Source organism: Ornithorhynchus anatinus, chromosome 9 (assembly GCF_004115215.2).
Source record: "Ornithorhynchus anatinus isolate Pmale09 chromosome 9, mOrnAna1.pri.v4, whole genome shotgun sequence".
Classification (NCBI taxonomy): domain Eukaryota; kingdom Metazoa; phylum Chordata; class Mammalia; order Monotremata; family Ornithorhynchidae; genus Ornithorhynchus; species Ornithorhynchus anatinus.
This window is the reverse complement of record NC_041736.1, coordinates 39,402,484-39,418,805: the sequence shown is the minus strand read 5'-3', so window position 1 is coordinate 39,418,805 and position 16,322 is coordinate 39,402,484. Positions and strand designations below refer to the sequence as shown.

The 16,322-nt window shown below is 44.8% G+C and overlaps 1 protein-coding gene and 3 non-coding genes across 4 annotated transcripts in view; all 4 read left to right on the top strand.

The window, feature by feature from the left end:
• WDR43 (WD repeat domain 43) overlaps window positions 1–15,984 on the top strand; it is a 34,241-nt gene extending 18,257 nt beyond the window's left edge. Inside the window, exons 5-19 of the mRNA XM_029072277.2 lie at window positions 1,455–1,594; window positions 2,787–2,889; window positions 3,863–3,927; window positions 4,437–4,608; window positions 5,212–5,298; window positions 7,446–7,577; window positions 8,982–9,119; window positions 9,847–9,933; window positions 10,686–10,717; window positions 10,856–10,919; window positions 12,180–12,293; window positions 12,775–12,844; window positions 14,210–14,262; window positions 14,352–14,375; window positions 14,421–15,984. Of these exons, the coding sequence (XP_028928110.1) occupies window positions 1,455–1,594; window positions 2,787–2,889; window positions 3,863–3,927; window positions 4,437–4,608; window positions 5,212–5,298; window positions 7,446–7,577; window positions 8,982–9,119; window positions 9,847–9,933; window positions 10,686–10,717; window positions 10,856–10,919; window positions 12,180–12,293; window positions 12,775–12,844; window positions 14,210–14,262; window positions 14,352–14,375; window positions 14,421–14,579 (1,440 nt within the window). The 3' untranslated portion in view covers window positions 14,580–15,984. The remainder of the gene's footprint in view (window positions 1–1,454; window positions 1,595–2,786; window positions 2,890–3,862; window positions 3,928–4,436; window positions 4,609–5,211; window positions 5,299–7,445; window positions 7,578–8,981; window positions 9,120–9,846; window positions 9,934–10,685; window positions 10,718–10,855; window positions 10,920–12,179; window positions 12,294–12,774; window positions 12,845–14,209; window positions 14,263–14,351; window positions 14,376–14,420) is intronic.
• LOC114814399 lies at window positions 2,331–2,414 on the top strand. The gene has a single exon (XR_003762197.1). It is a non-coding gene; the product is annotated as a small nucleolar RNA SNORD53/SNORD92 (small nucleolar RNA).
• Window positions 5,863–5,940, top strand: LOC114814492. Its single transcript, XR_003762284.1, has one exon. It is a non-coding gene; the product is annotated as a small nucleolar RNA SNORD53/SNORD92 (small nucleolar RNA).
• Window positions 8,391–8,468, top strand: LOC114814366. Its single transcript, XR_003762164.1, has one exon. It is a non-coding gene; the product is annotated as a small nucleolar RNA SNORD53/SNORD92 (small nucleolar RNA).
• Window positions 15,985–16,322: the final 338 nt, after the last annotated feature.

Genomic DNA, 16,322 nt, shown 5'->3' with positions numbered 1-16,322 from the left:
ATTATTTTGTGTGACAACTTTAAGGGCTTCACAGCTGATGGGCTAAGGGTGGTGGGGCTGTTCTTTATCCACCCCTGCTAAATTCAGCTTCCAAAGTAGACTTCGTTTTGGTCTGAACCCCCTGGGCTGTCTATGTGGAGCAAAATCAACCAGGCCAGAGGTCGTTTGTGGAGTTTGGGTTCCCTTGAGGAGGAGGCAAGGCACTGGTAGCGATGCAGAGGTTCTATCCATCAAAGCGACTTTGGGGCAGATCATGGTACTCCTTTACTTAAAGATCAAGACTGTTGACCATGCTGAGTAAATCCAATGTCTAGGAAGCGATGCTGGGGGTGAATATATGTTCATGTACACATCAAGGGAAAGGGTGTGGAGGTGCTGCCCAGCAGGGGCTTTGTGTCATCTCCCTGAAGGCTGAGTTAAGTCAGGGGCATAGGAAGCGGACTCCCCCCTCCCCCCCCCCCGGCCACCCGTGAACTCTCGGAACTATTTGATGAGGGTTATGCTGAGCACGTTGGGAAGGAGAGGATGCTTGCTGCTGCTCTGTTGCATGTGATGAGGCACATTTATTGATGTGTCTTATTGGCTTCCTCCATAGAACTTGAGGAGGACCCAGTGTTAATTACAGTTGCAAATTACAGCAACTGAGGTCCTATGATGGGAAGCAGCATGGCACAGTGGATAGAGCACGGACCTGAGAGTCAAAAGGTCATGAATTCTAATGCCGGTCTGCCACTTGTCTGCTGTGTGGCCTTGGGCAAGTTACTTCACTTCTGTACCTTAGCTCATCTGTAAAATGGGGATTAATACTGTGAGCCCCTTGTGGATCAGGGACTGTCCAACTCAATTTGCTTGTATCCATCCCTCCACCTTTTAGTAGGCACTTAACAAATAACACAATAATAATTATTATTGTTACCGTAATGAACTCCCGGAGTCATTTTCCCATGTCAACTGCTGGGCTGTTGCTGTTGCTATGTCCTTTTTAAAAAAAAAATGTTTATGGTACTTTTTACGTGCTTACAGTGTGCCAGGCACTGTAGTAAGCACTGGGGTAGGTTGAAGTAATCAGGTTGGACAGTGGTCCACGTCCCATGTGATGCTCACAGTCTTATTCCCTGTTTTACAGAAGAGGTAACTGAGGCACAGGAAAGTTAGGCGACCTGCCCAAGGTCACCCAGCAGACAAGGGACAGAGCTGGGATAAAAACCCAGGTCCTTCTGACTCCCAGGACTGTGCTCTATCCATTAGGCCATGCTGCTGCTTCTGTATGAGAGGGAATGTGTGGAGGGGATAAGAGCAAGTGAGGTTTCAGGAGTACGTCTCTTAAACCTCTCAATTTGTTGTTTGTGCAATCATCCACTTGGCTGCCATGGACCCAATCATCATGGCTTTGTCATTATAAGGTGTCCTGTGGTTCTAGTGGCTATCTTACCATAGGTTTTAATTTCCTCTAGCACTTCACAGGCCACGCGACAGCCGTTTCATCACTTATGTTCACTACGATAAGACCGCCTAATGAAAGCCAGCCATTTGATGGAATCACGGGGCTCTATTTCCTGTCTGGAGCTGTACATGATCGGTTACTCAGCGTATGGTATGTAATCTGGTCTACTTCCGGGAAAATAATGGGCCACCTTATTCGTGTCTCATCATAGTATGATGCCCAAATTGTGATCTGCTCTGTTTTCAAATGGAATCTGTGTTGGACGTAAAACCCGCAGATGTAACTCATTCCTCACAAGAAGCGTTGTAGGAGCCGTACGTTGCCAGGAATGGAACTCTTAATGAGAGAATTGTGCAGTCTTGAGATCAGTTGTGGATCATCCACTGTTCGGGAATGGAGAGGGGTAATGGAGATGAAGCTGAGAATGGCCAACTTTAGCGTCAAGTAATTAAAAAGCTGGAAGAAAATATTTGCCCTCATTGCTGACAGTTCCAAAAGCAGCAGGGAAATGACTGATTGCGGGTGACTGGGAAGAGGCGGGACACTGTGTCGTGCCGAAGACTCAGGTTTAGCACTGTTCCCATTTCCTGGCTCTTCATATGTTGCTTTAGCTAGGCTTCTGCTACTCCGTATGTACTTCCTGAAGGGTAGGCTGAAATTTTTGTTGAGGTAACTACAAAAAAAATCACACAGTACGATGAAGAGATGGGAGCCATCGTTTTTATTTTTCAAATGTAAAAATAATAGGTGAGGAGCTGAATGGCTCCTTCATTTTAGGTGCCATGCTGTCCATTGCACCAGTTGATCCTTATTAGACATGTTAAGAATCCCTCCAGTTCCTGAATGCCCCAAAGTGAGGGGAAGAATAGGAGTGCTACATGGGTAGATGCTATGATGATCACTTCAACTGTGGTTTCAACTCACCGACTGTTGAATGAGGACATGAAATTCCTTGGCTGTGTCTGAGCATAACCCAGGAAGCCCCTATTCGGGTCACTCTCATACGCTCTGAGCATGATTTCCTAGTTTCTCTTCGTTTGTGTTAATAACCTGCTCTGAGAGAGAAGATAGTCAATGGAGCATTAAGGCCGTGAGGGTTAATTCAGGGATCGACTTTTTATGAAGCGTTGAGTCAGTGGAAATGGTAAAATTCTTGAGTCCGAGGTGAGGAATTTACCATGTTGCTCATTGAGTCAGTGATTCATATGCTCTTTGTCACCCATCATCTTGTAATAAAATGGAAGCTAGAGGAGGCCCAGTACCGTTTGGACCCCTTCCCTCCCCTTGAGAAATGTCCAACTTTGCACCTGCCACATTGGATGAAAACTGGGTGTTTATCCAGGCAGGTGCGATCTGAAACTAAAGAGAGGAACGCGGTGATGTCTTTCACAGTTACAGATGAACCTGTCTACATTGACCTGACTCTGTCAGAAAACAAGGAAGAGGTAAGTCCTGGGACTGACATTGTGATCTCAATGTTTTCCACTTGCAGCTATAATAGAGCCCGGTGGGAGGAATAGAGAAGGAATGGGAGGATTCGGGAGGGAAGGAGCAGAAACATACAGAAGAAGATCAATCTTTTAGGTCTTAGGTTTTTTTGTACCAGCTAAGATGTCTTCAGAGGTCAGCCATTAAATAGGGAAGTAGAAAATCATACTCCTTCAAGTGGAACTCCTGAGAAAAATGGAACCTCTTGGAACTTTATAAGCAGTAACAAAGTTTTTTGTTGGGATGGGGTTAGTAATCGACAGTGGTATTTATTGAGCACTTACTGTGTGCAGAGCACTGTACTAAAGGCTTGGGAAAGTACAGTACAAGAGAGTTGGTAGTCAACGTTTCCTGCCCACGAGGAACTTAGCGTTCTCGGGGGTGAGACATTTAATATAAATAAATTTCAGATTTGCACATAAGTGCTGTGGGACTCGGGGTGGGGTGAATATCAAGCACATAAGAAGTATAGAACAAGGGTGATAGTAAGTTAATTTGCTCGATGTGAATGAAGTGCACTTTTGGCTTTAATTTGGGGCCAGAACTTGAACTCTGCTATTTGTACTGAAGCTGTAAGGATGGCTGAGCGCTACCCTCAACAAATCAAGCCCCTTTGGACTGTACTTAGTCGGCCGAGAGGGCTGCAGTCAAAGCCAGGTCACTTGAACCTTTGCCGCAAGAGGTCCCGGCACAGGTGACACCCACCTACCTGTGGTCCGGTGGCTCCAGGCATTTTCTTACCTGTTTGACAGCCCTCTTAGCCCTACGGCCCTGGACAGGGGTCACTCCCATCTTAAGGCTGGGGCCAGAAGCACTAAGGCAAACTGGTGTATTGCAAGGAAAATTTAGAACCTAGCCAGTAATGGAGGGTGCAGAAAGTTTTGTTTGGATGCGAAGTGACCATGTCTCTGTGATGGATTCCTCTTTTAGCCGGTGAAGTTAGCCGTTGTATGCAGAGATGGACAGATGCATTTATTTGAACACATTTTGAATGGGTAAGTTCGTATTTTAATTCAAGCTGTTCACTCAGTGCATCTAAAATGAAGTAGTCAAATTCCTTTGAACTTCAAAGCCCAGAAGAGGGAATGGCAAGCCAGGGACGAGCCAGCCCTCGGTCCCTGTCCAAATGGTTTAACGTTTGAGTGGCTTTGCCGCGCCACCCCCAATTCTCCTGCTGTTTTTCCCGCTCTCAGACTCCAATTCCTGCTCGTTTCTCAAAGCGGGGAATGGAGTGGAGTTATTGCAACATCCCCAGATCACACCAGTGCCATTTCTTTCACATACCAATCCGCCATCTTAATGATGGGTTTACATGAATGTGAATGGCCCTGTGCCTTTTCCCTTCTAAATTGATTTTGTCATGGCATCTCGTAACTCAGTTTTACTCTTCTGCCCAGCCTTTCCATGCTCCCTTCTGTCCCCACTTTCTGATAGAGGAATTTATATTTATTTGGTCTCATTAATGTATCGCCTACTTTTTTTCCCCCCCTCTTCTCCTTGCTAGACATTGCAAAAAGCCTTTGACTTCAAACTGCTCTGTCCAAATTGCAACCTCTGGGAAAGAGAAGAATTCCACACCAACACCCATCCCTATCCTAGCAGCTGCTTTCTGTTCAGACAAGCAGTCACTACTGCTTGTTTATGGCAACGCGTTGCAACCAGTCATCGAGCGAGTGGTATGTAGCGGCTACTTTATCATTTGGGAATTTGTAAAAACTAGAACGGGACCAAAGGTATTCGAAGGGGAAAGATGCGACAGTTCAGTCGCCTGAGTAGAGTGAGTTTTTGGCCTTTCATATGTCTGATTGTCAAGATTTTGTCTTTTTAAAAATTCCGGATTCATTCATTCATTCAGTAGTATTTATTGAGCGCTTACTATGTGCAGAGCACTGTACTAAGCACTTGGAATGGACAGTTCGGCAACAGGTAGAGACAATCCCTGCCCACTGACGGGCTTACAGTCTAATCGGGGGAGACAGACAAAAGCAATAGCAATAAATAGAATCAAGGGGATGTACGTATCAGCCCTGGGAATTCTTGTTCACTGCCCCTAAAACGGGGAACAAAGAGGATAATAGCAGCCCATTCAGTTCCGGGCTAGTTAGGAACTGATGTGACATGTTATGCTAATGGGCAGTGCAGTGATTTAACACTTATTTTCTCTGAAGACTACTGAGAAGTTGTTAAAGAGCATTCCCATTAATAACCTGGACCCATCAGTCTCAAACCTTGTCCCTCTGCGAAATGTATCTAAATTGTTCCAATTTTTTCTTCGGCAGTCTCTGACTACTAGTGAATCCCATGTATGCTTAATAAGAGATGTTCAGAAGGACTGGGCGCTAAAAGTAGAATCAGCTGTTACAAAGGTGAGTGCCATTCATTTTGTTGAAAAATGGACAGTTTTTAGATTGGCCCGTTAGCTCACTTTTCACCCATCATTGCCCAACGGTCTAGAACTTGATGGCTTTTAAATCTAGTCTTGGCTTTTGACAGTTGAATGTTTTCCTTTCAAAAAACTCCCAAGAATAGAGCAAAAACCAATGGAAAGGAGAGCAAATCAAGTGTTGTTAACTTTCGACCCTGAAAACTATTGATTCCCAGATGAAAATAGCTTCTCCAGTGTGTGCGTCAATTTCCTACCGACACTGATGGAGTCCGTTACCCGAAAGGGCGGGACTTGGCTATTCAGAATGGACAATTATAAGGCTGTGTCTGATCTGACTGTCTTGTATCTATTCCCCAAGCTCCTCATAATGCTTTGGCATGTAATAAGCCCTTAAGTAAATACAGTATTAATATCCCTTTCATGAGATGAGCAATTAAGTTTGAACCTTTACCATTGTTAGCTTTTTGTTAATTAACCAAGATTGCGCACTCTCTATCGAGTGCCTGTAATTCTGCTGATTACAGAATGACGTGAAAGCCAGGACATGCCGTGATGATTACCATCTGGTTTCGCTTTTGGCTGAGTTTCCGTGGTGACACCTTTCTCTTGGCTGTCTGAGCTTGCCTGGCTGGGCATCCTTCAGTGGTTGCCTTTAAGATTGGGCGATCCATCGGACACGGGGATTGTGCCCGGTCTCATAACTCTGTCTTTACTTCAGCATGTAGCACACAGTGAGCTCTTAATAAATGCCATACTTAGGATTTATGACCCGTGCTGTAACAGTGACTTCAACTAAGGGATTTTAACTAGATCAGTAAAGTTAAACTGGCCCTACCAGTATTTTATTGAACATAGAGTAGTGAAATTATGACGTAGACATGCTAGGCTTTTTACGGGCTTTTAAAATTTTTTAAATGTCCATTTGTGGGGAGTCTCTTTCACTTTATATCATTCTTTATCTAGGCTGTAATTTAAGATATAAGCTTTTGGGAGAAAACTTAGGGTTTTACTCGGTAGCCTCAAAAAATCAGCTTTGTGTTAGGTTTGTCTTAACTCCATTTGGGCGGTCAAAATATTAAGTTCATTTATGAATCCAGGCCAATTTTGCCACCGTCATTTTAATGTGTGTATGAGGTATTGTCCACCTTCATTTTTATCCACAATACAGGATTCTCGGAAATTTGGGGTGAAAATAGGGTATTCCAGCCTGGCTTCAAAAACCTCCATTTAGTACATTCTAATCAGTCAGTCGATCATATTTATCGAGCGCTCACTGTGTGCAGAGCTCTATGCTCTGACCTTGTGAGAGTACGGTATAACAATATGAGACATATTCCTTGCCCACAATGAGCTTGCAGTCTAGAGGGGAAGACAGACATTAATATAAACAAATTACTGATGTGTAAAAAAGTGCTGTGGGACTGGGAGGGAGGATGAATAAAGGGAGCAAGTCAGGGTGACAGGGGAGTGGAAGGAAAGGAAAAGAGGGCTTAGGGAAGGCCTATTGGGGGGAATGAAGGGGAGGAGAGTAATTGTCGGTCGTATATGAAGAGGGAGGGCGCTCCAGGCCAGAGGCAGGACGTGGGTCAGAAGTTGGTGGTGAGATAGACGAGATCTAGATCTAGTGAGTAGGCTGGCGTTGGAGGAGCGAAGTGTAGGGTAGAGAGAAGCGAGGAGAGGTAGGAGGGGGCAAGATTGAGTCCTTTAAAGCTGATGGTAAGGGGTTTCTGTTTGATACAAAGGTGAATGGGCAACCACTGGAGTTTCTTGAGGAGTGGGGAAATGCAGACTGAAGGTTTTCACAGAAATATGATCTGGGCAGCAGAGTGAATTATGGATTGGAGTCGGGAGAGGCAGGAGTCTGGGAATTCAAACCCTGAAGATGTCAGTGGATCAGCTATTTGAACTGCTCAAGATCCCCTTGTAAAGCCTATTAGAACTTTCTTAGTGTGTCTGACGCATTCACAAACATCTGTGTATGGAAAGTCATTTGTTTTGAGAGAGGATGTTTGACGTGCACAGATGAAACTTCAGTGATGTTTCTGAGCATGATCAGCATTCTTGTTCCTCAAGGACGAAGGAGTAATGGAGTGTGTGTTATTCCTGTCGATATCTTCCATCAAATAGGTGAGGACCCCAGTGATTAATTCTGAAGCCAAAGTTCTAATGCCTGGGATCCCTGGACATCATGCAGCTACCATATCTGCTACACCAGAGACTAAGAGAAAAGTCATCAAAAGGAAACCCGGAGACCCAGAGGTAATACGATTTTACTTAACAGAGAAGGGACCGGGGCTCTGTCGACTGGAGCCATCCGCCCTCCACCCACCCGCCCCAGTTTGTGGTTTTGTAATCTGGGGGTAGACTTGGTTTGGAGAAGGCATCTCGCCTGGAGGCCAAGGGGAAACGCAGACTCAAGAGCCCGGGACCCAATACGGCTGATGATCCTGTAGCTGTCTCATCCCCGTCCCGGCTGGGCAGGGGCCCTAATGGCCAACTTGGTGTGTCCAGAGCGGTCCATGGCCCGGCCATGGCTGTTTGGGCCGCCCAGAGGGCAGTGGGGGCAAAGCCAGTGGCGTCGCGGTGCTATTCCGTTGAGTAACTGGGCCTCTCTCTCTTTCTTCCACAACTCCACCTGCCCCCCGAGGAGCCTGGCACCCATCCTTCCCACTTCAGAATAAACCCCTCAATTAGGTTTACCGTGGTGCCTGCAAACCAGGATGTTCCATCGAAGACAGTATGCGTAGACTACTAAATTGGTTTGAATTCGCTCTGTGCCCCTTGAAGGAAAATGTTATCCCATTAGAACTTCTGAGAGGTTGAATTGATAAGTGCCTTAGGTCTTGGGGTCAAATGAGAGTGGTTGCCATCACGGCTCTCCCACACACCCCAAGGAATGCCACGCTTGGGAAGGGCAAAGCGTGACCAAATCCCATCTTGACTGGAAGTGTGAATATTTTTATTTTTTGCCCTCTGCATTAGTTGGAGCGTCCTGCTTTTGCCACCCCAAATTGATAGCTCGGGTGCAGAGTAATGCCATGCACAGTTGACACAGTGAGGTCCAAACTAGGCATACAGTGATGATCTACTTCTGGTTTCGCTTTTTGCTGAGATCCAGTGATGTTGCCTTTCTCTTGGCTGTCTGAGTGTGCCTAGTGTGGTTTAGTTCTCACTGGATCTTCTCGGATCACTGGGGCTTCTCATTTGTGTGAGGAGAGCCCCACAGCTCTAGGATGCGATTTTATTTTAGACATTCATTTTTTTTCATGTTTAAAATTTATTTTAGCTCTTACCCAGAGCTCCCAGTTGACTCAGCTAGTTAAATGAGTGACTGGGTTCCACCAAAGGGGCGGTCACTTCAGCTGATGGAAAAGGGCTCCGCACTTGTCTGGTTAAGGGATGTTGTGATATTTAACGATGCTTTCTTTAATTCACCCACATCCGACATTTTTGATGGATGGACCTGAACATAAAAATGTAAGTCCCACACTTCTTTCTGCATCGGTAGGGTTGGGGAATAATTTACAACCCTACTCAGACCCGCCCTGAAATGTAAGACCTAATTTCGGGGATCTTGGGCACCTGCTTATTTGACTTAAGCTACACCCTTGTGCTTGAGTAATTGGGCGATATAATCTGATAACATTTTCATTCATTCTTTAGGTTAGCATTGAAGAGCGCCTGGGAGCAATGGATATCGACACAATGAAAATAAAAACAAAAGATGGCCTCCCTCAGACTGACAGCTTTGCAGTTCTTCTGGTGCAGGGGTTAGAAAGTACTGATAAGTTATTGATAAATGTAAGTACCACCTGAAATAATTATAAGTTATTTTACTTGGACTAGTGGAAATACTGGATTCCAGATTTGTTTTGGAGCACTACCAGAAGTCCAATTTGTATCTGTTTTTATTACCCTATTTATTTTGTTAATGAAGTGTACATCCCCCTGATTCTATTTATCGTGATTATGTTGTCTTGCTTTTGTCCGTCTATCTCCCCCAATTAGGCTGTGAGCCCGTCATTGGGCAGGGATTGTCTCTATCTGTTGCCGAATTGTCCATTCCAAGCGCTTAGTACAGTGCTCTGCACATAGTAAGCACTCAATAAATACTATTGAATGAATGAATGAATGAATAAATGGTTTTGAAACCTAGGCTAGATAGATAGGTCCTCTGAAAACCGAACAAACTGAGACCTGAGAAGAATTTATCCAAATCATCTACTGAATAAATAATTGTATTTTTTGGATAACAGAAGACTCTCCACTTTCAGTGGTCGGTGCTTAAGGTGCTGTAACTCATTCTCTTGTTGCTGGAGTTCATTCTTTTTTGTGGCACATTAGGGGTTACACCAGTAATGTGCTTCTTGGCCCTGATTCTGCTTTTGTCCAAGAATTTCACAAGTAATTCCGTATCCTTGGCCCGTTCAGTCTTCTCCTCAAGTATTGGATGTTTCCTGAAACCTTTTCTCGGAGTCTACTGCCTGGCGTGTGATTTTGGTTAATAAAAGTTTCTCTCTTTCTGTAGAAAGTGCTTCAGTCAAGGAAGTTGAACATAATAAAGAGCACAGTGCAGAGGATACCAGTGTATGCTGTCATCCCTCTACTGCATGAGGTAAGATTTTCATGGTCTTTTCTACACAGCAGAGTCATTTTCATTTGACTGAAACTGGTTTCTGCTCTACTGCGTTACCCACTTTTTAATCGACCCCATTTTTAAATGGAGGTGGTGTATTTTGCAAGCTAAGCCTGTGATCGTGTACTTCAGCAACTTCCCCTTGAATGAAATGTTTCTTTAGATACTCTCCCTGCCCCCTTTAATTCTCTTCCCTGTAGCGGTATGTTTTAACACTGTGTTCATCCTTTGTAATTGGAGGAAATTTTGAGGACCTTATCTGGAAATAAAGGTAGATGATAAGCTCAGGATTGTTCATCTTCCTATTTGAGTGAATCTTAGTATGTTCGGGTCTCTTGAGCGTGAGACAATGACTCCATGTTAAATGACCACCCTCTCCCCCTCCCGCCCACCAACAGAAATTCTGAAAATAATTACTTTAGACCCTATCTATATGCTTCCTCCTTTTGATGCCCCAATTTTTCAGTTAGCATCCCCTGCACCGGGGGGAGACACAGATACCCTACAGAAATAAATGACAGAGCACCCAGGAAGGTGAAGCGTACAAGTACAGGCATATTTTGTGATGTAATTTAATGGGCGAATAATGCTGGACTAGGAAATCTGACTGGTGTGTGTGTGTGTGTCACTCTGTCCCGTTTTGGTGTCTAGGTGCATATAAGTGTAGATAAATATCCCTAGGAAATGTGTTCATCTGTATTAATGATGTTTCTGGCTCCTTTCCTTTTTAGCTTACAAAGAGATTGAATGGACATCCACAAAAGTAAGAGATGCATAGGAAGGTAGTTTAATGGTCTGTGGGGATAGTGTTAGAAAACCTGGTTGGGATTTGGCAACGCTAATGTTAACTTGTCCATTTATAGCATTTCTCTTCTTCCCCACCCCCCTCGATTTCTTTCAGTGCTGTATTAATGGTTCAGTGGTTAAAAACCGTGTTAACCGTGCACGCCTCCTACCTTTCCACGGTAAGTATCTGCTCCATGACAGGGTGGTCCCGTGGGGTATTGTGTGCCACTTCAGTTAAGGATGAGCAAAAGGAATTTTTCCTTAGTATAGTACATCCTCCGTGAACCTCTGTCAGGAAGTTAGGAAATGTTCTTCTGACTGTGCATGCTCGTGATAAAATGCAGGGGTAATGTCATTTGGGTGCAGAGGTTGTACCCTTGGCCGTGGCAGAGTGCTGGAGAGGTGGGGCAAGCTGGGAGTTGGGGGAAGGAGAGAAGCCGCCAGGAAAAGGTATTGAGCAGTGCTGTACCGCTGCTCTTCACGTCCTCCTCAGGTCCTGGCGCTCAGCATGAGCAGCTCCTCTCATCCTTGCCCGGAAGCCTGGGCTGCGGTGCTTGGAACTAGATCTGTGATCACATAGCCCTGCGGGGCCCCTCCGCACGCTGCTTTTCGGTCCGATCCACTCCCTGGCTGTAGCTCGGGCCGCCGCATCTCTATGGGCTTTCTGGGCCGCGGCACCTTTGGGGCAGGGTGAGAGAGACGACCCACGCACGTCCAACTCTGACGGTCGGTGCGGGCCCAGAAACGGGCGACAGCGCCAACCTTGCCCCTCTGCTCTTTCGCCTCCCTCTGCCGACCTACCGTCTTGTCTCCGCCTCTGGTCCCTCTCTGGCTCAGATGGGTGGGGTGGGCCCCGCTGGCCGCCCTGCCCATAGTGCCGTAACCAGGGTGATTGGCATTTCTGTCCCCATGGAGTTGGCCCTTGTGGCCCGTGGGATTGGCTGAAGTGTGACTTTCCATAGCATGAAGTGGGTCATGGATGCCACCCTTGAGTTAGCAGAGAGCTGATCAGTCGAAGGACTACAATGGGGAGTATTTGAACGGGTCGGGGAGGGCACGGCGTGCTAGCTTGGGGTTCAGAGGGAGCTCCGAGACTATAAATCAGGATAACTCAAATTCGGTTCTCGATGGGCAAAGTTGTTTTGTATAAATGCAGTTATCACTGTTGTAGATTGTAACTTCCCTGAGGAGGGTACAAACGGTCTGCCCCGCTGTAGAGTGCTTAGTAACATCATTTACCCAGAGAATGCTTTACATACATATTCCGTTGAGCGGCGTGTCATGTTTCTGTAATTGAGAGATGCTGGATAGTGATCTGCTCCCTTTGCTGAGTGGCTCATATCTGTAATGCTCTCTTTAGGGACGATCTCAGCTGGGTCATGGTCTTTTAGGAAGAGATGGTTGGGATGGAGTTGATGACTCTATCACTTTTTCAACAGCTGCCTGACCTGGTCCCCCAGCTGGGTGAGTTGTATCAGATGATGGAGAGCAGAGTCAAAACCCTACGGAGGATTTCCCGCCTTCACGGGAAACTGTTGCTGCTTCTCACACAGGTGAGTGACCAAAAGAGGGCTTTGGTTGGCTTTAAAGCTTTGACTAATGGTTTGAAGAAGAAAAGGCACCACACATTCAGCTGTAAGTGTGTTGAGCCATCCACCTTAGTTGGACCTGGACAGAGCAGGACGGACACCCGGGTGGAAAAGCATTTATTTACCTTGGGTTATATATTGTAATTGGCTTGCCTGGTACTAGCTGACTCGTAGGCACCTGTCTTAGCTTGTACAGTGACCAAAATATATAGGTCATTACAGTGAAAAATGAATCGCGATATCTTTTTTATTTTTTTGTAAATGTTAGATATTCAATTTTGTTTTCCCTAAGCTGTAATATTTTGAGTTCCCATTGTGATTACAGTGCTCTAATGGACAGTTTTTTGAAAATGTTCTTTAAACCTTCAACGTGAACCAGATTGAATAAATTAAGGAAGCAGGGCAGCATAACTGTCATTCACCCGAGGATACTGTAACTTTTCAGGTCGAAGCATCGGAAAAAACACAGAGAGTGACTCAAACCGATCAGACTGCAAAGCTGATATACGAAGAACGTAAGATCTGGGGCTTCCTGATCTGTGAGGGGGGCATCTCGGGAAATTTGGGGACTGGCATAATTCAGGCCAGATCCCGGCGCTCAGTTTATCCCAGTCGCTTATCTTGTGATTACTGCATTTCCAGTTTTGCTACTGGGGTGTTGAAGTAGGATATTGATGAAAATAAGGCGATGAATACATTGATAATGCTTAATTGCTGTTATTCTCCATGCTTAGCTGGGGTTGGAATTCCTTCTTAAGGGAGTGGACTTCTTATTTAATATCTATCACACCCTCCAGACCTAGGTCCTTATGATAATGGTATTTATGTGCTTACTATGTGTCAAGCTCTGGGTTAGGTACAGGTGGATTAGGTTGGGCCCAGTCCCTGTCCCACATGGGGCTCAGGCTAAGTAGGAGGGAGGTCAGGAGAACTGAGGCATAGAGAAGTAAAGCAACTTGCCTAATCACACAGTAAGCAGTTGGCACAGCTGAGGTTTGAACCCAGGTCCTCCAACTCGCAGGCCCGTCCTCTTTTTGCTACGCCGTGCTGTATGACTTTGGATAAGTCACTTCACTTATATGCCTTAGTTTCCTCATCTGTAAATCCTACTGAGCCCCAAGTGGGACAGGGACTATATCCAACCTGATTATCTTGTTTCTACCCCAGTACTTAGTACAGGGCTTCGTACATAGTAAGCACTTAATAAATACAGTCATAATTAGTGTGACAGTGATGGTGGGATATAATAGACACGTCCAAAAATCAAATTTAGTATGTCCCCAAACCAAAGAAACACTCCTACATTCTCATACAGCAGGTGAAATTCCTAACTACTGAAGTAGGGCTCCTGAAATAATAGGGAAGAGAGGTTGGGCCAAATTCATAGATATGAAGTCCTCAGGATTATAGAAGCGGTATGGCTTAGTGGAAAGAGCACGGGCTTGGGAGTCAGTGGTCATGGGTTCTAATCCCGGCTCCGCCACTTGTCAGCTGTGTGACTTTGGGCAAGCCACTTAACTTCTCTGTGTCTCAGTTACCTCATCTGTAAAATGGGGATTAAGACTGGGAGCCCCACGTGGGACAACCTGATAACCTTGTATCTACCCCAGCGTTTAGAATAGTGCTTGGCACATAGTAAGCAGTTAAGAGATACCATCATTATTATAAGGGGAAAACCAGGGCTTTTGCTGGTCACAACTGTCACTCTTAAAACATCAAGGAAGAACACATGGTTCTTTGATGTCTGCCCTGAGAGACGATATTGGGCTGAACAGATTACTGGCCAGTAGTGACATTTTTCATGTCGAAGGTCATATTTGCTGTTATTTGAGGTCCTCTGTTTTTGCTCTCAAGTTTATAACCATAATTTCATTTTATAGAATCCTCTGAAGAAGATACTGATGATGAGATAATGGCCGATAAAGACTCTGGTGTAAGTAAATCTCATCGGTAATGCATGCTTTTGTGTGTTTTTGTAATTCATTGCCCAGGTAGCAAAGATACCACTTTCTTATCTTTCAGGAGGATTGGGATGAGGAGGAGGAGGTAGAAGAAGAAGAAGAAAGGGAGGAGGACGAGGAGGACGAGGAGGAGGAGGAGGAGGAGGAGGAGGAAGAGAATGAGGAGGAAGACGAGAACGAGGAGGAGGAGGAAGAGGTGGAGGAAGACGAGGAGCAAGAAATGTTGGTTGAAAAGGAAATGAATGGAGATTCCGATTTGGACCCAGAAAATGAGAGTGAAGAAGAATAACTTTACATTTTTTTCTTTGGGGGGAAAGAAACGCAACTGAGAAAGGTCAGTGGGACTCTGAACTATAGCTCACCTTTGTCAAAAGTTTCCTGGTTCATCCAGGGAAAGAGTGCCCTCTGTCTGGCCTGGGCAGGGACACAGAGATTCTAACTTGCTTCCAGATCAGAATGGGGTTTGCCATGCCAGCCTTCTTCGACCCTGTCCTCCCCCAAGCTTGCCTACTGTGTAAATAATATTTTTTCACCAATTGTTAAACTTTACACAGTGAATAAACATTTTCTTCAACATACTGACATGATTATTCTATAACATTTTTTTAAATTATTATTAACGACAAAGCCCTTGTCCGAGGGGTCACATTCGGAAATTTCCCAAAACGTGCTCCAGAGGCATCAAGTTCGGGCCAATCTCAGGTTGGTACACTTCATCGAACCCAGGTGTGAAACAAAACTTTGGAAGAGGCATTGAATGTCAGCCATGTAAACTGGCACCAGCGGAAGGCACTTTAGGTCTTCGAAGAATCACCCTCGCCTAGTACTTGGATCAGCTAAAGCAAAAGCATTAGCAGCTAACTGTGACCAGATCATGATATTTTCCCATTCATAAGGGATTTAAAAAAAAAAAATTATTTTTGTTCGGGCAGGAGCAATTATGGTCATTCCAAAGTTAAAATAGCCTCAGAAATCCTTTTCTGTAAAACACCAGGTGGAAACCACCGACTTAAGCAAAGCACACCAGTGTTTGGTTGTGTTGTAACTCCTGTGAAATGCAGTGACCATTACTATTGAAGTGGTAAGTGTTGTTTCAGCCTACATTGGTTTTTTTTTAAATCAAAATTCAACTTATTATTAGATCAAAGATTGTTTGTACTTGTTTCTCTCCTTTGGCTTCATTTAGCAGTAGCCAGCAGCCAACCTGCTGCTATTTTTCAAAAAGAAAGTATTTTTATAATTCATTAGTAAATAAATCTTTTATCTCTTTGCATCAATCATGACTAACAAAACAAACTGGATTTGTTCTTTATATGTGTATGAAACCAGTATTTTGATTTTCCTTGTGCTGCAGACTATTAGAATGAGCAGTGGCTTCTAAATTTTTTAAAGAAAAACAACAATTGAGTCTGTAAATAAGTTAATGACGATCTAGGTGACATGGTCAACCAAGGGGAAGGTCTGGGGTACAGGGATTTTTGCCTGTGAAAATGTAATGCAAACCAGATATTATGGACTTCTAAATTTCAGTGGCACACTGAGGATCACTCTTTTCTCAGATAATATAAACATCCTAGGGCAAAGTATTAGCCAGTCACTGGTATAATGTACAGTATATTTGTCTATAAATGGAGCTGTTTATGGCATCTAAATACCGCCCTCTTTGTAAAGTGAATAAATCTACATCTCCTTTACTTTGTGCTTGTCTTGTGATACTTGACTGGAGAGAAGCACATAACCAAAGGTTCAGATTTGCTGGTGTGAGTGTTTTGTGAGTTAACTTTTGTCGCGCTGTCTTGAGGGTTGTGGCCCGACTGAGGTCAGAGCCGTAGAGTAGACTGGTGCTTCCGTTAGTGGAAGGATTTTGTGCCACAGATGACTTGGCCTGGAGGAAAGACCCTAAGGTCAGGAGTTTAGAGGACCTGGGTTCCAGTGAAATCCGTCACCGATCAGGGTCACCAGTGACCAATCTCTTAATCAGTGGCATTCAGTGAACGCTTTGTGTGCCGAGCACTGTACCGTGTGCTTGGGA